The 23,967-nt window shown below is 41.5% G+C and overlaps 1 protein-coding gene and 1 long non-coding RNA gene across 4 annotated transcripts in view; one reads left to right on the top strand and one right to left on the bottom strand.

Moving 5' to 3' along the window:
• Positions 1 to 58: 58 nt before the first annotated feature.
• Positions 59 to 3,295, bottom strand: LOC115063423. 2 transcript variants are annotated; one of them, XR_003843296.1, is made up of 4 exons: positions 3,239 to 3,295; positions 1,201 to 1,322; positions 659 to 923; positions 59 to 85 (listed from the first exon to the last, which is right to left on the bottom strand). It is a non-coding gene; the product is annotated as an uncharacterized LOC115063423 (long non-coding RNA). The 2 variants fall into 2 exon arrangements; XR_003843295.1 differs by lacking the exon at positions 59 to 85 and having other exon boundaries at positions 317 to 923.
• A 552-nt stretch (positions 3,296 to 3,847) lies between these two features.
• Ahcyl2 (adenosylhomocysteinase like 2) overlaps positions 3,848 to 23,967 on the top strand; it is a 140,419-nt gene continuing 120,299 nt past the window's right edge. For both annotated transcript variants that reach the window (XM_021189830.2, XM_021189831.2), the window contains exon 1: positions 3,848 to 4,264. In XM_021189830.2, the coding sequence (XP_021045489.1) occupies positions 3,896 to 4,264 (369 nt within the window). In that variant the 5' untranslated portion in view covers positions 3,848 to 3,895. The remainder of the gene's footprint in view (positions 4,265 to 23,967) is intronic.

Raw genomic sequence — 23,967 nt, forward strand, 5'->3', positions numbered from 1 at the left:
CTTCAGACATTCCAGAAGAGGGAGTCAGATCTCGTTACAGATGGTTGTGAGCCACCATGTGGTTGCTGGGATTTGAACTCAGGACCTTCGGAAGAGCAATCGGGTTATCTTATTCGCTGAGCCATCTCACCAGCCCAAGCTACCATTTTCAACATCTGAGCAAAAGATAGAAAACGTCTTCTGTGTACGGAAGTACACGCCCCTGTGATCTCAGCACACCTGGGAGGTTGAGGCAGGAGGACTTGCTGAAGTTTTGGGCTAGCTTGGTCTACATGCTAAGTTCTAGGCCAGCCAGGCTGCACAGAAGATTCTCACCTCAACAAACAACCACCACAACCAAAAATTTCTACTTAAAGTTTTCTAATGAAAAAAAAAAAATCTGCTAGCAGGCTCTCATTTAACCTGTGCTTTTGTTTTCTGTATGTTTATTCCTTGAAAATATATGCTCCTTCACAAAATCAGTATTATAAGTCTCCAAGTGATTTGATGGCAGTGGGGCACAGTCAATGTAGCCTAGGCATGCTTTATTAATGTCTCGGTCTAGCCCAAGGCAGCCTTGAACTCACAAATCCTTCTTCCTCAGCTTCCTGAATACTGACTGGGATTATATGTGTGCACTACCAGTTGTTTTACAATTTAAAACTATGTCAGCCTCTACCTTTTTTTCTTGTGTTGCTGGAGATCCAGGCCTCACTGCATGCCAGGATTCCTATGGCATCTTGCTTTCACGTTAGAGGTTTGCGTCACATGTCTGGTGGCTGGCTGGCTGCTCACAGCGTGGCACGAGGTGTTACCTGGAGGATGGTCGCCACTGCTTGTGATCTGGCTGGTCCATTTCCTTGGAGAATGTCTCAGCATTAGTTTCTACATTTTCTCTCTTGGGCCTCATGGAAGATTATTATTGTCTGTCTGGCTCCTGGAAGCTGAATGAACAAGACGAAGGATAAAGACCTGTAGACCTAAAACGTCTTTTAATAGCTAATAGACTTGCGTGTAATCTTCTGGCTTCTAATCTAGTAACTCCACCATCGAGTATGCTTGGTTTGCCTCAGCAACAAAGCTATGCCTCAGAAGCAGCAGATGAGTGAGATGGAGCTAGAAAGCGCAGAGGACATGCTCTGATTGTTGGTTCCCAGCAATGTTAGAATCTGGGTAAACGGGGGCTAACATCTGTCTCTTTTCAGGGCTCAAACTCCTTACGTTTCATCACCACATCCCCCTGAAGGATCGGTTGTTCTGCTCAGTCATCAATCCTCATGGCTGGCCAGGTAAGCAGCTGCTGCATGAGTTCCTCACATGCCAGGTGGCTGCGCTGCAGTTCCCTTGTGCATTAGGGGGAAGAAAGAAATCGGCGATAAAGCTGTTAGCCTCTGCCCAGCAGCTGGAGGACGAAGCCCTGGGCCATGTCTTCCTAACAGGAAGGAAACGATCAAAACCAGACGCGTGAGGAGAAAACCTAATAAACTCTTGTGTCTGGCGGACTTTTGGGTTCTGTGGAAATGGCAATGCTTAGGTGCCTCCCAGCATAGACTTAGAGACCAGGAAATGACAGCTCCCAAAGCTCCCACATGATGAGGCTTCCATGACACTGGAAGGAACATGGCAGGAACCCAAGCAGGCGATTTCTCCCTTTGTCTCTGTCTCATTCTTGCTTAGAAAAAGGTAGCTTTTCCAATGACAAGCTGGCCGGCAGTCCAAGTTAGGGCTGCTGTCACTTTCTGAACAGCCACAAGCCATGATCCTCTTTGCCTCAGTTTCTTTAGGAATAAAAAAGCCTACCTCATAACATGCTAAATCAGTCAACAACATTTTAATGCCCTTTCCCCCCTTTAGGTAATATTCACATAAAACTTTAAAGAATGTGCAACTAAAATAATTTTTAAGCCTATGTGTGTGTCTGTAGGACAAGAGGGTGTCACGTCCCCTGGAGCTGGAGTTGCAGGTGGTTGTGAGCTGCCAAATGTATCTGTTGGGAACAAATTCCAGCAAGGGCTCATACATTTTGAGCCAACTCTCAAATCCCTAGAAAGTGTGGTGGTGTCTCCTGCTTTTTAGTCTAACTTCCTCCCTCCCTCTTTCTGTAATATATGTGTGCTCTAGCTGCTTGTACATCTGCAGGTCAGAAGAGGGCATCAGATCACACACTGTAGTTGGTTGTGAGCCACCCTGTGGTTGCTGGGACTTGAACTCCAGACCTCTAGAAGAGCAGCAGATGCCCTTAACTGATAAGCCATCTCTCCAGCCCCTAGTCTAATTTGATGTTGTTGTTATATGCACACACACACCCCCACTTCCCCGCTAGGGTATCTCTGTGTAGTCCTGGTTGTCCTGGAGCTTGTTCTGTAGACCAGGCTGCATGCCTTTGCCTCCCAAGTGCTGGGATTAAAGCTTATGCCACCACCGCCTGGCTTTTAGTCTGATTGTTAAAATTATAAGCATTTATTTCCTTTTAATCATTAAAAGACTATTGGAGAAATATTCTTAAAAGAAAAAAAAATTCTATCATCAGTAGAACATTACTTTCAGGTAAGTTTCTTCTTTTTGTGACAGGCTTTGGCTAAGCAGTCAAAGCTAACCTCAACAAATTTCTGATTCTCAGGTCTCTTTCTCCTGAGTGTTGGGATTACCACTATGACCTACCTAATTGGTACGCAACATTATTTTAGTTATTAAAAATAAAACTGGTAGTTGGTGATCTGGTCAAAAGTTAAAGAGAATTTGTTGCAAGCCGGGGTCGTGGTGTCACACGACTTTAATCCCAGCACTCGGGAGGCAGAGGCAGGTGGATTTCTGAGTTCGAGGCCAGTCTGGTCTACAAAGTGAGTTCCAGGACAGCCAGGGCTATACAGAGAAACCCTGTCTCAAAAAAAAAAAAAAAAAAAAAAAAAAAAAATGTTGCTCTTTTAGAGGACCCAGGGTAGATTCCCAGCTCCTCTCTGGTCCTTTAATTACATGTGTGCGGTGGAATTAACTTTTTTTTTTTTAAAGACAGGGCCTTGCTTCATAGCTCAGCTGGCCTCGAACTATTATCACTGGTGACGCATATGCTTCAGATGTTCAAATTATTACTGCGTACTCCACCATACCCTGACGAGATTTCTTTCTTTGGGGGTTTGATTTTAGTTTCTTAATTCAAGAGTACGCCAGAAATCATGACAGCAGGAAACGGCTTATTTCTTTTCTTCTAGAAACCAACCCTCTGAAGAAAGGCTGGGAACGGAACAGAGAAACCCCATACCTTCTATCCTGGAGCCGGAATTTATCTCACCTGACCTACCGCTTCTCCTTTAAAGGCCGCCCACGTGATAGCACACATGCGCACACTCCGGAGGAAATTTACGCCGTCAAGGGAGCGAGTCATTCTTCCCCCCCCCCGACTTTCCCTGGGGTTTCTGGCATTCCTTTCCGGAAACCGCAACCCCTCTGGAGACAATTTCCTCATCTATTCCGTCGCGTCATCCGTTTTTTATACTTTTCTATTAGTCGCTGTCCTGGGAGTTCCCTCTCCACCGAAAACTACTTTTCGGAGGAAGGACGAAAGGACTACAACTCCCAGGGGGCTCTGCGGCCTGTCCCCGGGAGGCGAGCGCAGTGCAAGTTGGGTGCTGAGGTCCCCACGATCGTCTAGTCGCGTGCAGCCCGGAGCAAGCGCACTACAGGTTCCGTGGCGCTTCGCGCGTGAGTCACCCAGGGGTGGGGCGGGGCTCGAGAGGCCGGGCTGGCGGCGAGCGAGCGAGCGAGCGAGCGAGCGGGCGGGCGGAGGAAGGGGGTGGGAGCGGAGGCGATGGAGGGGAGGAGTGGGGGTATGGGGGAGGGAAGGGGAAGGGAGGCGGGAGGCGGGGCCGAGTGGAAGCTGGAGCGAGAGTCGGAGTCGGCGGTTGCAGTGGAGGCGGTGATGTCGGTGCAGGTTGTGTCAGCAGCGGCAGCCGCCAAGGTGCCTGAGGTGGAGCTGAAGGATCTGAGCCCCTCCGAGGCGGAGCCCCAGTTGGGACTGAGCGCGGCGGCCGTGGGCGCCATGGTACCCCCGGCGGGCGGCGGGGACCCAGAGGCTCCAGCTCCGGCTCCGGCGGCGGAGCGGCCCCCGGCCCCCGGCCCGGGCTCGGGGCCCACCGCGGCTCTAAGCCCTGCGGCCGGGAAGGTCCCTCAAGCGTCGGCCATGAAGCGGAGCGACCCTCATCACCAGCACCAGCGGCATCGCGACGGCGGCGAGGCCCTGGTCAGCCCCGACGGCACGGTCACCGAGGCGCCGCGCACGGTCAAGAAGGTACTGGGGTCGGGCTGCCTCGCTTCTCGGAGAGGCGGGGAGGGCGGGCACGGGAGTGGCGGCCCTTCACGGCACGGCGGCACCCCGTTCCACACCCTCTAGATCGTGGAGCCCAGTCTTCTCCCACCCTTGAACCCGCTCTTAGAGCGGCTGTCCCCCGGTGCTCCGCTGCGAAGCGAAGCCTCCAGGTACCACGGGCGTACTTCGCTACTAATAACATGGAGGTAGCGCCCTTCACTACTACTTGAACGAGGCAGGGGGAGGAGAAGCACTTACTACTACACCCGGCGCCTCCAGCACACTCCCGCGTGTAATTTTCCGGACTGCTCGGTGGCATAGGAAAAACCTTCCCTCCAGCGATAAGGATAGCAAGATCTTTTTCCTTGGAGAACGAGGAAGCTGTAGTTAGCTCTCTCGCGTATGAGAGCTCGGGAAACCCTCTGACTTGCCTGGCTTCTGTACAGGTGATGCCTTTCTGCCTTTCTGTGGCCAACAGCTTTCCACAGGGTAGTACTGATCTGTGCCCTTCCTTTCTAGCCATTGCAATTATCTTGTACTGGGATTGTAGACTGGTAATGGAGAGATGCTTCATTCACTCTCAAGCAGTCTGGTCTCTAGGATTACTAGATTGTATCTGAAGAGAATGCTTATTTTATTCATATCTTTATCGTGAGCAGAAAGTGTTAGGAAGAAATGCCTGCTACTTTGAGGAAAGCGATCATTTGGGGCTGTCAGAGTCCTTCATGAATAGAAACGTGTAATGATGGTACCCCCGTATTATTTATGTATTGGCTATACCCTTTACCCACGCCCCTCGTTTTTTCCTCCCATTTATTGATGTCAGCACAAGAGGTAAAAGACAAAAATCTGTGGATCACCTAAAAAATGTGGCTTTCATTTCTTGGGAACAGTATGAACACAATGATTTACGGTTTTTTTTTTCTTTTCCCATTATAATGGGTGCATTTTGTTCTGTCAGGACAACAGTAAAAAAAGATATGAAGTGTACATTGGGTTTACTATGTAGAGTTTAGGTGAACCTTGGCTCCAGCAAAAAACATTTTGTTGTAATTACCTCATGACTTAGGGCAGTTAACTTTTTCATTTTTACTTCTCAAAGGTAGTGCTAAATGATGTCAGAGGCAAGACTGAAGGACTTTAACAGTGCTTTAGGGCAGGCTTTGTCCTTTGCAGTTTGGTGTGTCCTCCTCCCCCTCCATGCAATTATAGTTAAATGGAGGAGTTACACTTAAAAGATGCAGCCTGGGCTAGGGCTGGAAGTACTTAGGTCAAAATTAGGAAATCCAAAGCCTGTTTCTCACTAGTTAAAATCTAGCTAGCCAAATCTTTTTCTTGTGACTGTTTTTTTTCTAAAGTTTGTAATTTAGTTCTTTTAAGGGTAAAATATTTAATAAGTTACTTTTAGAGTGACGTTTATACTTAGGTGCAGACCTAAGTTTGAACATAGTACTCCCTTCCCCAGATTTAACTTTTGAATAATTCTATAATTTCTTCTATAAAATGGGGGTACTAAGTATGATTAAAGATTAAAAATGTTTGTGGTCATCACATAGAACTTGGTACCTATAGTAGGATCTTAAACAATAACTTATTAAAATTTATTATTTCTCTTCTCATTACTTAAGTATATGTCACTTTGAACTTCTCTGAAAAAATACCCATATTAGTAGTAGTTCAGTAGATTCTGTATAAAGAATTTAAAAAAAAAAAAAAAAAAAAAGACCCACAGGCCAGTACCCTAGAGTCTGTTATTGGATTCTAAATGTGCTTCTTGGACACTTTCCTTGTTGCTGAGCCACCTTCTTCCTGGTTTTTTAAGTATCAAAATCATGTTCCATGATTCTAGATTTACTCAGCAGCCTCAAGGCTATGAAGACAGGGCTGAGCTTGCCTGGCAATTATAATCCCACCAGAAGCCTGTTACCTGCCGCACTGTCAGCAGGTACAGTCCTGCAGCTGTGTGGCAGAAGGAAGGGCACTGCTGAGCTCGGCTTGGCTCCCTCTTTGCCTCTCCCCTCCCTGTTTCTTACTCCCCCTTCCCTTCCTCTTGTCTCCTTAGGGTTTCAGTCTGTAGCCCAGGCTGCCTGGAGCTATGGAGCTGAGGCTGGCCTCAATCATCTTCCTGCATCAGCATTCTGATACTGAGATTGCAGATGTGTGCCACCACACCTGGCCTCAACTTTTATCTGCTTTTCTTTTTTAGGACAAGGTCTCAGGGGCTATAGATGTGGCTCACTTGGTCTCTTCCAAGCAGGCCAGAAGCCCTGGGTTAGACCCACAGTAACATGTAAACCAGGCATGGAGGTGCCTGCCTGTAACCTCAGCTGAGGACGTGGATACAAGAGAACCGGAAGTTCAAGGTCCTCCTTGGCTACATAGTGAGTTTGAGGCTAGCCAGTTAGGCTGGCTTTGAACTCATGATCCTTTTGCTTTAGCTTCCTGTGTGCTGGGATTTGAAGTTTGTGCCACATTTGGCTTTCTGTTTTTAAAGAGCACAATCTTTAGTTTTCTTAATAGTGAAGTGCCTACATTTCTCCATGTGGAATGTCACTCAGTGAGGAAAGACTGAGCTGTTTTGATTTGTTAAGCCTGTCTTGCTTCTTAGCTTGTCTAGATAAGTCATTCTGTCCTTGACTGCCTTCTGCTTTATCTAAAGTGTGTGGAAGGATTCGGTATTCCAGGAACAAAATAGTTGCCTTTAGCTATGTAAATGGTGACTGTTGCTTCTATTTTTTAATTACCAGAAATCTTATTTGTTATTATATTTCCAATGATGTTTACCTTTTCCTATTCATGTATCAGTTATCAATTTGTTGGTTCTGTTACTTTGGTCAGCCACACAAAGGAAGTACATAAGAGTCAGACTCTCACATTCAATTGTTATAAGAATGAACATAATGGGGTGCAGGTTCCTTGGTCACATTATACTTTTGGCCCTTGCCTTTATCCTGCAACTTGTACTATATAGGGCAGATCTTGTCATTGTGGTTATGGTATTTGTATTTAGCCTTTCTTCATAAGCATACTTTCAGTGAACACAGTAAATATCTCTGAAGTAGTAATTTATAAAATGGGAAAATAAGTTCCATCATGAGTGACTGTGACAGCAGTTAAGAGCATTCCTCCCATGTGAGCTTAGAAATGGGTGCTAGCACAGCAGAGAAAAGAAGGCAGAAGAGGATTCCCAAGATGTTGAAACTCTGACCATAAGACTGCAAGCCTAAGAACCTCAGCCAGTGTGAGCTTATGTTACTATCGGTAATGACCATGTTCAAACAGACTCCATTTTTTTCTTGGCAAACATATCTGCATTATACTTACTTTGTTGCTGTCAGGAGAGAATGAGTTGAGCCATGTTCATGCTTTCTTGCCCTGAATTGTTTAAGCCCTTGATTTGGTTAATTATAGATTACTGAAATTGAGTGTTTTGGATAGAATCATGGGAATGTGAGAGCAGTGTGACTCCCTTGCCAGTTAGAAAGTACAGCCTAGCAAAATGTTCAGTAAGGCAATTGGCAGTTGGACCCTAATAATAGTTACCATTAATTGCCCTTTTAGGTGCCAGGAACTGTTACAGGCATTTCTGTAATCCTGACAAGAACATTATGAAATTCAGATGGCATTATCTCAGTTTTACTGATGAGGAAATGTGATTCAAAGAGCTTAGTGTCAACCCCAAGGTTATACGTCTAAAAAGTGGCACAGGGATTTAAACCTGTGTCTGTCCCCAGAGCCTGGGTCTTTATCCCATACAGAAAGCTCTTAGATCTTGGTCTCTGGTCATCCCCCAGGAATATGTAGGTTTCTGAGTGAACTCTTTAAGGTGTGTCTGTCAGGCTAAGACTTAGGTCATTACAAGACTAAAGTGAAGAGAGTGAGTCAGGCTTTTGGAAGAGGATGGGAGAAGACTGTACAGATGAAAACCTCAAAGAATTGTAAAGTTAGAAGATGTGAAGAACATTTATATAGGGAAGAAATGTAAGATTAGTGATACTAGCCTCCTGTTTGTAATTAACTTGTGACCCAATAATGTATCCTTCATCCCCCCCCCCTTTTTTTTTTAGATAGAGACTTACTGTTTATCCTAGGTTGGCCTGTATAGTTCCATATACAGCCTAGGTTATCCTCAGACTCCAGATCCTTTGCCCCTATAGTTCCATATGCAGCCCAGTTTAGTCTCATACTCCAGCTCTATTTCCACCTTCTAGTATTATAAGCGTGTGCCACCATACCTGGCTTTATCCTTATTTTTTTTATTTTTTTATTTTTATTTTTTTTTTTTTTTGGTTTTTTTGGAGACAGGGTTTCTCTGTATAGCCCTGGCTGTCCTGGAACTCACTTTGTAGACCAGGCTGGCCTTGAACTCAGAAATCCGCCTGCCTCTGCCTCCCTAGTGCTGGGATTAAAGGCATGAGCCACCACGCCCGGCTTATCCTTATTTTTAAACTTAGGAATCTGTTTCCTTTCTGTTGAGCTAACAGTTTTCTTCTGTTCATTAAGTCCTTCCTCTATGAATCAGTCTTTGATTAAACCTTTGAGAATTAGAAAGTGAAGTATGCTGTTAAGTTTTTTTGAATCTTTGAGTTTTTTTTTTTTTTTTCAAAGATTTATTTATTATGTGTAAGTCACTGTAGCTGTCTTTTAGACACACCAGAAGAGGGCATCAGATCTCATTACAGATGGTTGTGAGCCACCATGTGGTTGCTGGGATTTGAACTCAGGACCTTCTGGAGAGCAGTCAGTGCTCTTAACCACTGAGCCACCTCTCCAGCCCCATCTTTGAGTTTTATGTGTATGTGTTTTGCCTACATTTATGTCTGTGCACCACTTGTGTGCCTGGTGCTGAAGGAGACCAGAAGAGGGCAGTAGATCGCCTGGAACTGGAGTTAGAGCTGGTCTGGTTAGTCACCCTATGGGTGCTGGGAATTGAAGCCAGGTCCTCTGGAAAGCAGCCAGTGCTCTTGACCACTGAGCCATCTGTCCAGCCCCCTTGTTAGATATTTTCACTTTGTCCCGGGCCTTGTACTTTCAGCTTGATATGTACTATTTTATTTAATACTTCTAAGAGCTCTTAAAGATAGTGTTATCCTTGTTTTATTGAGGAAACAGATTAAGAAATTTGTCTCATAGTAACACAGTAACATATTAGAGTGAACCGATTCCTAATCTGTTTGACTTTGGAGACCATATTGTGTAGATTTTCAATTGTAGAAGGTTGCTCTAGGCCAAAGTTCCAGTTGTCTGTTCTATGCCTTGAGGAAGACACCCAGATCAAATGTTTCCAGTTAGCAAATTAACAAATACAAATGATCTACTTTCTCTTAATGAGAAAGAAGGAAATAAAGATTTGCAATTTTTTTTTTTTTTGCTTTTTTGAGACAGGGTTTCTTTGTATAGCCCTGCCTATGCCTGTCCTGGAACTCACTCTGTAGACCAGGCTGGCCTTGAATTCAGAAATCTGCCTGCCTCTGCCTCCCGAGTGCTGGTACTAAAGGCGTGCGCCACCACTGCCCGGCTGAGATTTGCAGTTTTTATGCAGTCTTTTTGAGTTGAGTTTCTGAGTAAGACTTCATGGGTCTGCTCTCCTCTTATGTGGGTGACAAATTCAGGCCACTAAAGCTTGTACAGTAAATGCCTTTACCTTAAAATGTTCTAATTAGTTACTTCAAAAATTAAAAAAAAATATGTATGTAAATGGGTGAGTGCTGTATACTTGTATGCTTACTATGTGCATGCTTGGTACTCACAGAAGCCAGAAGAGGGAGTCATCCTGGAACTGAATGAGTTATAGGCTGTTGTGAATCACCATGTGGGTGCTGGGACCTGCAAGAGCAGGAAGTGCTCTTAACTATCGAGCCAGTTCCAACCCATTGGGTGCCCCCTAATTATTTTTAAAACAAGCCTCCTTTATGTAGCCTGCTGGCTTTAAGCCTGAGATCATCCTGTCTTAGCCTTCACAAGTTCACGGATTATAAGCATCATGCATTCTTGACTTATAGTAGTTCTTATTAACTAGAGAGGTATAACTGCCCTATGTTCATGTGATAGACACAGATAGAGGACCTAAATAAAGTTCATTTCACCCAGTGGGTGGTTTCAGTCAGCCTGATAGCATTTTATAAAATTTATAGGAACTTTTTATAGTCTTTTTACCTATGACTCGAAACTTAATGAGACCAGAACAAAGGAGAAAGTTTCTTACAGTTTTTTAAGATAAACTTCTTTTCTTAAATGTGTATTACATACATATTTTGTATGTATATTCACATGCTTTTGTGTATAAGTGGAGGTTAGAGGACAGCAGGTTGGAATTGGTTCATAATGTAGGTTCCTGGGATCAAACTCAGGTGTCAAAGGTGGCAAACATCTTTTTTCATTGAGTCATCTTGCTGGTCCCACTAAGGTTAGTTTAAGTTGAACAGCTTAAGACATGCATATTTTTTTCCTCCTTCTCCCACAGCTTCATTCTGAACAGTTAGCTATTTTCTTCTCGTTGGAGACTTGTATTAGTAGCTGGTGATTTTTAAATTTTGTTTTCAAGGCTCTGTCAATCAAAACTGTCAGTTTTGGGCACTGAGTTTTTAGAACTTATGTAAACTAGGGTGCTAGAAAACTAGTTGAGTAAGACTCTCCTTAAAACCTTTCTGAATACTGCTTATCTGAGACTAAACTAGCTTCTCTAATCACCCCTAGTGCTTCACTGTAGCCCTTTTGATTACTTTAAAAGAAGGACCAGCAAGATGACTCAGCAGGGAAAGCTCCTGTTGTCAATCCTGATGACCTGACCCAAGTTCTATGCCTGGAACCCATGTGGTGAGAGAACCAAGTCCCCAAAGAAGTTTTCCTTTGACCTTCATGTGACCCAATCTCTCTCTTACACACACACACACACACACACACACACACACACACACACACCAGTTAATAAATGTAATTTTGAAAAATTAAAAAGAAAAATCTTAAATATTAGGAAAAAAGATTTAATAATGTTCTTGGAAACTCTTTTACTGGCCTTTGTGATGTGTCTACAATGTCCTCAGTACATACTCTTTGCCAGACCTCTGTCTTACCTATTAATCCTCATAACAACTTTTATCAGATAAGTAGCTTTATCTTTACAGATGAGAAAATATATGCTTAAAGAGGGTAATTAACACACCCGAGGCTTTGCCAATCTGTGATGCCTTTGGGATCAGAGAGATGAAACATTACCCATAGCAACAGTGGGAGGCTTTGTCACATTGCCAGCCCCTACTGCTCTGACCAAACTCCCATGTGATGTCTGCTTGAGCTGCTGCTAAGACTGCTCTGTGTAACCCTTTGGACATTAGCATCTATCCTGTTAGTGGAGGAGGCAGAAACCACCATGCATCATCACATCCTTGTTTACTTTGGTCACTGATGTCTCATCATCCTTTCGGCTTAGTTCTGCAAGCCTTTCTACTTTATTTTTCTCAACATCCCATTATCAGCAAATCCCCATGTAGCATCAGCCTTTAGGTAGCAAGATCAAGTCTAGAGTGAGGATGGCAGTGGTGTAAGTATTGGCACATGGTGTCTAGAACTGTAAGACAAAAATCAAGGTGCAGGCTCTCTTGTTTGTCACCCTCACCCATAATATCTATGACAAACCAATTTGATAATTTTGGGTGGTTTTTTTTTTTTTTTTTAGCTGTGTATCCTTGAAACAGGTTTTCGTATTCTTTCTGTATATTCCTTTTCTTTTTATTTCAGTCCAAATTGACTTGTAGTGCTTGTGAAACTGAGTAATGGACTGTCTGTACTAATGGACTGTCTATACTAACCCATCTACCTTCCTTGTTGCCTGAACCCATGGAGCCGAAAGTTGCTGAAGAAAATCTGAAAGCTAGACAGATCAGTGTCATGATGAGTTTGTAATTAGCAGCCTTGTGAGACATCAGCCATGTCTAGCAGTATTATGCATGTCTCTAGCAAGTTCACCTTCGCATTGCAAAGGATCTGCCTTCCTTTTCGACTTGACTTCATTTCATGCTGTATTCTCCTATTTCATGTGCCCTTCTATTTAAGCCAGTTATAAGCTTTCTCTTTCACTATAAGAACAGAAGACCCTACATAGAGCTTCTCTGTACGTTCTGTCTACAAACCCAGGGCTCACCTTATTCTTCATGTTATTACGGAAGAGGAAGTGTCCTCATTCTGTCAAAGATAAGTCCCTCACAGGTGCTTTAATCATGTTCATTCTTTTCAGTAATATTAAAGAAGTCTTTCTCTGGTTAGTTCCTCTGTCTCCAGTATTTTGTCAATATTCAGATTTGCTTTGCCTTCTTCATTTTGGCAGCTCTATTCTTCAACCTGCTGACTTCCTTTTCGTCTTTCAGAATTCATCTTTGTACAGGATTTTTCTATGTATACATTTTTAATCTTTATGAACTCCTTAGCCCATTCTTATACTCTGACAGAAAGAAAACCCATTGCTAATGTTCATTAGATTGGAAAATGTATTTTGTAGTTGTTGTTCAGCTCCTTAGGCTTCCATGACACTGCTCTTTTGTTCTTTGGAGGCAGGGTCTCCTAACAAGTAAGGTAGCACTTGTTAGAGAGCTAAGACTGCCCTTGAGCTTCTGATCCTTCTGTCTCCTGCCTCCACCTCCTAGTCTTGGGATTACAAGAGTGCATCACCACACCCAGCTTTATGACCCTGCGTTTTTGTTTGTTTGTTTGTTTGTTTGGTTGGTTGGTTTTTACTAGTTTCGATTTAACATTTTTGGCTGAACCACTTCTTTGTTGACACTTCCTTCTTGGTCTTAGGACCTCTGTTCTAGTCACTGAGTTTTCTCCCCCAGTTATCCATATAATTTCTGTGTCTATTAGTATCATCTACATCCCAGTAACTCTCAGAAGTATTCCTTTGGCTAAGACTCTTCTTCTGAATGCCAGCCTTAGGTTTTTACAGCTGCCTACTGCAACCAGATACAGTAGCTTTATGTCTAAAACTAGATTGCATTTGTTTGCTTTAGATTTCCGTTATATGTATGAGTGTCTTATGTGCCCATAGAGGAATTGGAGTTAAGGATGGCTCTGAGTGACCATATGGGTACTTGGATCCAGGACCTCCATAATCTACATGAACTTTTCTTTTCTTTTCTTTTCTTTTCTTTTCTTTTCTTTTCTTTTCTTTTCTTTTCTTTTCTTTTCTTTTCTTTTCTTTTCTTTTCTTTTCTTTTCTTNCTTTTCTTTTCTTTTCTTTTCTTTTCTTTTCTTTTCTTTTCTTTTCTTTCTTTCTTTCTTTCTTTCTTTCTTTCTTTCTTTCTTTCTTTCTTTTTTTCAACACAGGGCTCCTCTGTGTAGCTCTGGCTGTCCTAGAACTTACTCTAGACCAGGCTGGCCTTGAACTCAGAGATCTTTTTGCCTCTGGCTTCCAAGTGCTGGGATTAAAGGTGTGTGCTGCTCCCACCGCCACCGCTCATCATCGAGCAAGTGCTCTTCACTTCTTCACTGATGCGCCATCTCTGTAGCTCCGTAAAACTGAATTCTGTTAATTACCAAAACATTTTGTTCTTATTTTCTTCTGCCAATTAACTGGCACTTCCATTATTTTTCCTTCATTTGTTTATGTTTTGGTGCTGCAAATTGAATCCAGGGCCTTGTGTATACTCTACCATTGAGCTACACCTCTGCATCTCACAAACAAATGCTTTTAGTTATCTAAATGAACCTTGAAAGTATTCTAGTAAAATAGTTTAATTAAATAAAGCAGAAGTCTTTGATTGGCACCAGCATTCCCATTCCCGTCCCCAGAGGTGACCTCTGTTGTTTGTCTTTTTAGACTTTCTTATGATTTTCCATGCATTTGTATATAAATTTATAGCCTTATAATAACTTGAACGTAAGTTAAAAACACACTGTATGTATAATATTTCTCAGGTTCCTTTTTTCTAAACTTTAATACAATATTAAAATTTACATGTATATTGTTCTTTCCATATCAACACACACATATTTATCTTATTTTTATTTATTTTTTAAAGATAAAATTTTACTATGTAGCTCAGTCTACATAATCTTAAACTAGTGATAATCCTTCACCCACAACTTTTTTTTTAAAGATTTATTTATTTATTATATGTAAGTACACTGTAGCTGTCTTCAGACACTTCAGAAGAGGGCATCAGATCTTGTTACAGACGGTTGTGAGCCACCATGTGGTTGCTGGGATTTGAACTCCGGACCTTCGGAAGAGCAGTCAGGTGCTCTTACCCACTGAGCTATCTCACCAGCCCCACCCACAACTTTTATGTCTGTCTGTCTGTCTTTCTTTCTTTCTTTCTTTTAATAAAGATTTATTTTTATTTTGTGTGCATGGACATTTTGCCTTTGTATGTCTGAACCACATGCATATAGTGCCGGGGAGGCCCAGAAGTGGGTGTCAGATCCTCTGAACCTGGAGTTGTTTGTGACTGTGAGCTACCATATGGGTGCTGGGAACTGAACCAGAGTCCTCTGCTAAAGCAGCCAGTACTCCTAACAGTGGAACCATCTCTCTAGTCCCCACCCCTTCTTTTTAACTGCTGAGTTGATGTTTATTAAAACATTATGTATATGAATGTTTTACTGGGATATGTTCGTGTGCTACATGCACACATAGTGCCCTCAGAGGTCAGACAAGGACAGTGGATCTCTGGAAATCTCTGGAACTGAGCTGTAGTTATAGACATCTGTGAGTTTCCATGTAGGTACTGAGAATCCTCTGCAGGAACAAGTGTTTTTATCTGCTAAGCCATTTTCCTAGTTCCTTTTTTTCTTTCTTGGTAAATAGTGCTGCAGTACTTATATGTATGCATTCTCTTTGTGTTCACATAGAAATGTTTCTTTAGGGTAGTTATCTAAGAGGAAATTTTGGAAGTCAAAATACCTTTTGGTTCAAACATAATTTGCTGTGTAGACCAGGGTGGTCTTGGTATGTTCCTTCTGTCTCACTCTCTTGAGTACTAATATACATGTATATCACCATGCCTACCTAGGGAGCCATATTTCAGTGTAAAGGTTCAAAATGTAAATACTGTTGTTATGTATCTGCTAACTCTATTTTTTAAAAAAAGATTTATTATTATACATAAGTACACTGTAACTACTTCAGACACACTAGAAGAGGGCATCACATCTCATTATGGGTGGTTGTGAGCCACCGTAATGAGATTTGGTTGCTGGGATTTGAACTCAGGACCTTCGGAAGAGCAGTCAGTGCTCTTACCCACTGAACCATCTTGCCAGCCTATTTGCTAACTCTGACACAATGGCCCTTACCATTTATTTTGAACTATACTAGATTTCTTTCTTTTTTCTTTTTTACAAAATTGATAGGGAGAACTCTTTTCCTGCTTATGGGTTTGCTGTCTTATAGTAAGGCTGAGAGTACTTTTCATGTACATATTGAATTGACAGTTTGGGTTCCTTTTCTTATAACTGCTAGTTTCTAATCATTAATAAAGTATTTAGGGAGTGACTGACTACTGTATGCCAGGTCCTGAGGATGCAGCAGTGAATACAATAGGTAAAAAGGTCTACACTTCCAGTGGATTGTCACTTCATTTTTTTTTTTTTTTAATTTTTGGTACATTCATTCTTTTTGTATATGCTGCAGATATTTTTTCCTATTATTATTTTTTGTGTGGTATGGAGATCAGACATGTTAGGCAAGCATTCAATGTTAAACCCCGATCTCCCTATTCTGTTCTTATTGGCTTGTAACTATAATTTTTAACTATAGTTTTCATGTGACTCAAATATTTTATGTCTTAGTTGGTCTTTTCTTTTATAATTTGAGCGGATAAACCAAGCAGCAGACCAAGCCAAGGTGTTCCACATGAGAGAGGTTTATTATGCGGGAATGGGGGGAGCGGCGAAGCGGGTAGAAGGGTAGAGAAGAGGAGAGAAAGAGGGGGGAGAGAAAGAGGAGGAGGAGGAGAAGAGAAGAGGGCGAAGAGAGCAAGGAGGGTGTGGCTTCCCATTTTATACAGAAAATGACGTCACACCAGTAAAGGCCGGAACTGAGCCAAGTGGATTGTGGGATTGAAGGTCATTGTCCTGGCAACGCAGGTCAAGGGTCTCATGGTTAGGCCAGGGCTTGGAGCATCCTGGTGCTAACATTTTCTATTCCACGTTGATAAAAGCTCTACATTTCATGATTGTGTTTGTTGTATTTTGGTTTCTAATCCATCTAAAACTTTTTTCAGCGATTATTTGTAATACCAGATGGCATTATTGGTCCCTAAATAAAATTTTGTATTTACCTGCTTTTAGTTGGTTCTGGTTGCTTCTTTTCCTTTATCTTTCTTACCTGGATGTATGTTTGTTTGTTTGTTTTGAAATAATCGTAAATAATCTAGGCGCTCTCAAACTTGCAGTCCTGATCATCCTGCATCTGCCTCCCCTGTGCTGGCACACTCAGAATTCTTCCTTAACACTCAGCTGTGCATGTACTAGTAGTGACTAAAGAGTGTCCAAACTTAATACTTCAAGAATGGCCATAGAAGTTGACATCCTATTACTACTTACTGAGGGCTTACAGTGAGTTACTCACAAAAACAGTGGATATCTTAGCAAGTCTTTATTATGTACTTGATATCATTTTCATTTCTCTTTTAAAAGATTTTGTTTACTAGCTTCGGTTATTTTACTTTCTGTGCGAATGTTTTGCCTGTATGTTTGTTTGTTCTCGACATGCATGTTTGGTGCTCACAGAGGTCAGAAGAGGGCATCATTTCCCCTGAAACTGGAATTATAGATGGTTATAAACCATCATGTAGGTGCTGGGAATTGAACCCAGGTCATATTCAAGAGTAACAAGTGCTCTTAACCTCTAAGCCATCTTTCCAGCCCCATAGTTTTAAGTTTCGATAGAAACTGGAGCCTCAGTGGTTTTCAGCTAAAACCCTGTGCGCGAGCGATCACCTCAGAGAGACTCACCTGTTAATGCTCCTTTACCAAGTTGGAGGAGTGCATCGCTGTGTGGTCTTTTTCCAAAACAGTATTTAACTTTTTTCTCTTTAAGGCATTACCAAGATGAGTATGTGTGATAAAAGTGTAGGACAATTTTTTTATGGTAATTGTGTGTTATCTGCCTTTTGAAGTTGACATTATATGCTCTAGGTTTAAAGAAGGGCTTCTTTTCCTAGAACATAAATAGAAATTTGTCTTCAACAAGGCTGTATTAGTTAAAGCTTAATTGAGTTCCAGATTACTTTATGCCTTGGGAGACAGAAGTAGAATAGATTTTTTAGTACATTATTTCACATTCTTTTTAGGAATAAAGGACAGAATATGTTATCTCCTGTCTATATAATCTTAGCACTTAGGAGGATGAGGCAGGAGAATGGGTATAAGCTCAAGGCCAGCCTGAATTACAGAGCGAGTTTGAGGCCAGTTTGGGATAAAGGATCTATATACCAGACCTTGGATAAAGTCTTGTACCATGCCCCTGTGATGTGTGACCTGCAGGGCTTTGTTATAACTCTTGCTTCTCTAATGAACTGGGAGCTTCTTTATGTAAACTCATTTATTTATTGTGTGCTAAGCATCACTTAGTCCTAAGGTGATAATATCAGTAAGTTACCATTCTTGCCCTAGAAGAAGAGTATAGGAAGTGTACCAAGGAAAGAAGTAAATATAATTTAATTTGATATGGGCAATCATGAAAGCAGGGCTTGTAGCTTGAGGAGGTCAGCTTTGATTGAGGTATATCACCCCTGGAAACTAGTTGGTTTCACAGTGTAGCTGAACCCTTATGATATTCCCTTGTTCCAGCTTTAAAAGTCCAGAAGTTCATACTCGGTATGTTTGCAAGCCATTAGCCTTTTAGGACTTGTTCATGCAAGCCAAACTTACATAAGGCTTATTTAAAACATAGTGGTAACTTGTACTTATGGCTAGATTCTGATCTGACCTGAAACATCAGTAAGTCAGAGAGTATTCTGATTTTTAAGGTTTGGAATTCTTAGGGTGGATCGATGCTGCTCAGCTGAATCTTGCTACTCAAACAGCAACTCTGTTTTGTAAGAGGGAACACTTGCCAGAATCCCGGTTTGTTACTTACTGTTGACTTCATATTTTTCATTATGAAACTTTTAGAGGGGCAAGAAAATCATTTTAAGAGTTTTGAAGAAAGGTGAAAATATAGTGAGAAAAAGTAATAGAACATTTTAAAGACACAGGGACAGACACACACGGGCTTGGGTACACATAAAGATGAGATCTAGAGAGAAATGGATACAGAGACTAACAGATGACCACACATGCATTTCCCATGTGTGCATGCATAAGAACCCTCTGCTAAGTCAGTTCTCTGACAGAGAACCCCATATATCTCCACAGAATCTCCTATATGCACTGAAACACATACCCACATACCCACACCCTGATTCCTGTCCTTTGACACCCAACAGGTAATGCTTAAAACAGATTTTTATGAAACTTAGTAGTGTTCTCCATGGTTACTTTGAGAAGGAACAAATATTTTCTCTAAGGTACTTTTAACTGAACCAGAAGATGAAGGGAAAACAGAAGGGCTGTAGAGCAGTGAACTCGACAAAACCAGTTTTATTTGAATTCCTGACTGTAGAGCTGCTTGTCCCTGGGTATCATTTTCAGTTTGATGTACTTATGCTTGCTTTTTTCTCTCTCTCAAGCTTGCAACCTGGGTTGCTGGTTAAGCAGAGTTCCAAGCTCAGCTTCCCTTGGTGCTCATTAACATACTTCCATGATGCTGCTGAGTCTCCTCAGTCCACCTGGGATTGGAAGCTGCACATTGTACCTCTGTGGAGGAACTTGAACTGAGTTCTCTATGAATGTGTGGAACTGAGGAATGTAGACGGAAGGTTAAAAGTAGAAAGACCTGTAATTATACAAGTCTGTTACCATGGTGGGTTGTTCATGGTACGCATGGTGCGTACACAGTAAATTTGCATGAAATTTAAGAATAACTAAGAGAAGCTGGTTGTGTTGGTTCATGCATGTAATTCTAGTACTGAAAGATGGATATAGGAGGATCAGGATAGTTCATGGTCATTCTACATAGTGAACCCCAGGCCACCCTGGGCTACAAAAACCCTATTCAAGACATCAAACAGCAGAACTAAAGGGAATTAATAGTAACTTTAAAATGTCTCAACTACTCTGATGTGTGTGGGAGTGGCACATTGTGTTGGTTAAGCTGGGCCTGGTGGTGAAGGTAAGTAATGCCAGCCATCAGGTAGTTGAGTCAGGAAGAAATTCAAGGCCTGCCTATCCTCTAGAGAATTGTATTAATTGACAGGTAACTGGTAGGTGCATAACTGGCTTTCACTGTATCTCTGACAGCAGGCTATGGGATGTATTTTATTAGTGAAGAGGAAGCTTGACTTACACAGCTTTGTGTGTGTGTAAATACTTGAGGTTTTCTATCACACTGAGGACATTAGATGGTAGGGACATAAATTGAATAGTTTTACAAAGACAGCTTCTGAAACCTGGTATTTTTCTATTGCTGCTTGATACAGGTTTATTTATTTGACCAAAAGTCTATTTAAATTTTTATATTTCAGCCAGGTGGGGGCTGGCGCATGCCTTTAATTCCAGTTACTTGGGAGTAGAGGCAGGCGGATATCGATGGGTTTGAGACTAGCCTGGCCTATAGCGGAATGAGTTCCAGGACAGGTAGGGCTACACAGAAAAACCCTGCCTTGAAAATATATTTAAAATACAGAAGAGTATGGAGAAAATTGTACCTATATTCCCCCCCCCCCCCGATCTCTTGTAGTCCAGGTTGGCCTTGAACTTGCTATGTAGCTGAAGGTGACTGAACTCGTTATCATTTTGTCTTTTTCTTCCAAGCCACCACACAGGCTATAAATTTTTCTTTAGATTAAAAAACAAAACAACAACAACAACAACAAAAAAAACAGTCAGGACAGCCAGAGTTACACATAGAGAAACCCTGTCTTGAAAAACCAAAAAAGAAAAAAATTTGTCTTTGGTAGTGGAGATTATATCTAGAACCTCACACATGCTAAGCATATACTTATACACCCACAACCTTTGGTTGGCTTTTAAAGAAGCAAAATATTGTAAATAAAATCAAAGACCCTTTCTGTTCACTTTCTTAGTGCTTCTCACATTTCCTCCGCAAACAAAGACTGCTGTTAGCCAGCTTTTTCTGTTGGTAAATTCTTGCTGTAGTTGTTTAACAATCGTATTTGGATATTGAAACATGTTTTATATAATGTATTAAAGACACTCTTCTATAGCCTACTTCTTTCACTCAGTTTTCTGTAGTCAGATCAAGCAAAAGAACCACAAGGAAATCCAAATTGGAAAAGAGGAAGTGAAGTGAAATTCTCCTTATTTGCAGATGACATGATCTTACATAGAAAAGCCTAAGAATTCCTCCAGAAAACTGTTGGAACTTGGTCAGTGATCTCCGTGAGGCTTCGGCATGCAGAGCCAACATAAAGTCTCCAGTAGCATTTCTGTATATCCACAGTGAGCTATCTGAGAAGGCAACCAGTTATAATAGGAAAAAAGTCTAGGAATAAGTTGAAAGAGTTGAAAGGACAAAATTTCCTATTAAACATGAATGAAAGAAATGGAAGAGGACACCCAAAAGATGAAAAAGTCACATGTTCATATATTGAAAGAATAAATATTGCCAGGCAGTGGTGGCGCACACCTTTGATCCCAGCACTTGGGAGGCAGAGGCAGGCGGATTTCTGAGTTTGTAGTCTGGTCTACAGAGTGAGTTCCAGGACAGCCAGGGCTACACAGAGAAACCCTGTCTTGAAAACAAACAAACAAACAAACAACAACAACAACAACAAAAGAATAAATATTGTTAAAATATCTGTTATCCAAAGGTATCTGAAAAAGTCAAGCAGAACCAAAATGGTCTATAGATTTGTGCAGTCTTTATCAAAATACCAAGGATATCACAGATAGAGAAAAAAAATCCTTGTAAAATCTATATCGAACCATGAATGACCATTGAATAACCAAAGGACTGGGCTAAAAGAATAAAGGTGAAACTATCATAATATCTGATCCTTGAACTTTTGATCCTCCTGTTTACATCTCTGGATTGCTGGGATTGTACATATGCACCCCCATATCTGTTTTATGTGGTGCTAAAGACTGAACACAGGGCATTTTATAAAAGGCGAGAAAAGTATTTCACCAGCTGAGCTGTATCCCAGCCTTTCTTGTATATCACATTGTTAAGTTGCCTCTGGTCAGACAGCACTGTTAACTAAGCCTGGGCCAGACAGCACTGATAAAAAGGTGTTTCAGGCTCCTCCTTAACTAGGCTACAGCAACAGGAACACTATTGTGTGTGTGTGTGTGTGTGTGTGTGTGTGTGTGTGTGTGTGTGTGTGTGTGTGTGTGTGTGTGTGTGTGTGTGTTTGTGTGTGTGTATGTGTTGTAGATACTACTCCTTTCCTTAAGCTACTTTGTAGTTGCATTTTTTTTAAATTCAAAGTTGGCCCTTAAATATGTGATAGATCATGGTACTCTGCATCCCCTCTTAAGTCGAAGAATACACAGGAATCTGTTAACTTGAAAGAGATAGTGTTTGGAATCCATGGTCAGGCTTTTCAAGTCTCTGTCCTGCTGATCCCTAGTTACCTACATGGTGATTCATAGCTGTCAGTGGTAACATCAGTTCCAGAGGATCTGATGCCCTTGTCTGGTCTCCACAAGCACCTGTACTCACATACTTACCTATCTACACATAAGTACACATGCATACATATAGCTAAAGGTAAAATAAATCTTTGGTTTTTTCGAGACAGGGTTTCTCTTTATATTCCTGGCTGTCCTGGAACTCACTTTGTAGACCAGGCTGGCCTTGAACTCAGAAATCCTCCTGTCTCTGCCTCCCAAGTGCTAGGATTAAAGGTGTGTGCCACCACTGCCCAGTGGTAAAATAAATCTTAAAGTCCCTCCTGCCCCCCACAAAAAAAGACCAAACCCTGGATGTGGTGGCGTGGTTGTGGTTGAGGTCTGTAATCTCAACACTTGTACAGTTGGATGGGAGGCAGAAACAGGAGACTGGAAGTTTGTGGGCCAGTTAGCATGGCAGAAACAACAAGGGTGATCCAACCTTAACAAGGAGAAAGGAAAAATCTGACTCCCTAAAGTCTTCTGACTTTCACACATGTGTCAGCCCTCCTCACATACAAAAATAAATAAAATTTCTAGAATGTTCCATCAGATGAATTTGTCATAGTTATAGAAACAGTTTGCTATTACTGTGTCATTTTGCCTTCCTGAATTCTTGTCAACAGTACATAAAAAAGCTGTGTGAAAGTAGTGTGAGTAGCCTAGAACATAGCACAGTGGTAGAGTGCTTGCCTAACGTGTGCATGGCCCTAACTTTGAATTTTGACATCAGAGAAAAGAAACTTGTGGGCATCATGATTTCTTCTGTTGTTCACTGGCTCCTTTTTCTGGAGTAGAAATCGGATAGCACACATTTGGGAGCTAGAAAAGCTCACAGACCATCTCCAGAAAACTTACTATTATTTATTATTTTATTTCTCATATTACTTTTTTGTTCACTGTTTATCAAATGTCTGCATTTTCTTGCCATCCTTACTATAAAACTTTATGGGAAAGCAACTGTCTCTCTGACTTTATTTATTTCGAGACATTTTTAACTATGTGGCCTTAACTGGTCTGGGATTTGCTTGTATACTAGGCTGGCCTTGAACTCTTAAGATACTTGTCTCTGCTTCCCTGCCTAATGCTGTGGTGAAAGGTGTGCACTGGCATCCTCTCTTGTCCTTTATGAAAAGATTAGTTTTTATTAAATTATTTGTGTGTGTCTATATACAAGTATGTATGTGCAGTAAGTGCAGTTACTCAAAGCAGCCAGATACATTGGATCCCCCAGGTACAGATGGGTGGGAGATGCTCAGTGAGGGTGCAGAGATCTGAACTCCTGGACTCTGAAGAGCAGTGCACTCATCCCTGCTGAGCTGTTCCAGTCCCTTGTCACTTTTCTATTCGGTGCTCTGTTTGGGCATTGGTTTGTTATTACTAATGATTAGATGCTGCATGTATAGCCAGAAGTACATGTTATCATTTTTAGAAAATAATACTGACAGTTTATGTAAGGCACTAGTTTTTTGTTATTATTGTTTTGTTTTAATAATAATATTATTAAATAATAAAATTATTAAATTAAATAATTAGATTAAAAATAAAATTATTATTAAATTATTAAAGCCTAGGATAGTAAATACTTAGAATCTAGCAAGCAGTTATTCCTTTGACTCATTGCCCTTAATTAGACACATTGTTTATCCTTTTTTTTTTTTCTTTTGTACAAGAAGCTATTTAAGACAGATAAAAATACCAACTCCCAGAGTTTCCTGGGGTAACAGTAAAATATTGGATAGAATAGACTATAAGGAAACAACAGTCTGTACCTTTAGGAACAGTTTTTGTTGCTAGAACAAAATCCTTTTGTAGGTCATGAACTTTTGAGTAGGCTGAGCTTTGAGTTAGCCTCGATCAAGATTTTTGGTTTTGCTGGGCATGGTGGCACATGCCTTTAATCTCAGCACTCGAGAGGCAGAGGCAGGCGGATTTCTGAGTTTGAGGCCAGCCTGGTCTACAAAGTGAGTTCCAGGACAGCCAGGGCTACACAGAGAATCCCTGTCTCGAAA

Source organism: Mus pahari, chromosome 2 (assembly GCF_900095145.1).
Source record: "Mus pahari chromosome 2, PAHARI_EIJ_v1.1, whole genome shotgun sequence".
Lineage (NCBI taxonomy): Eukaryota > Metazoa > Chordata > Mammalia > Rodentia > Muridae > Mus > Mus pahari.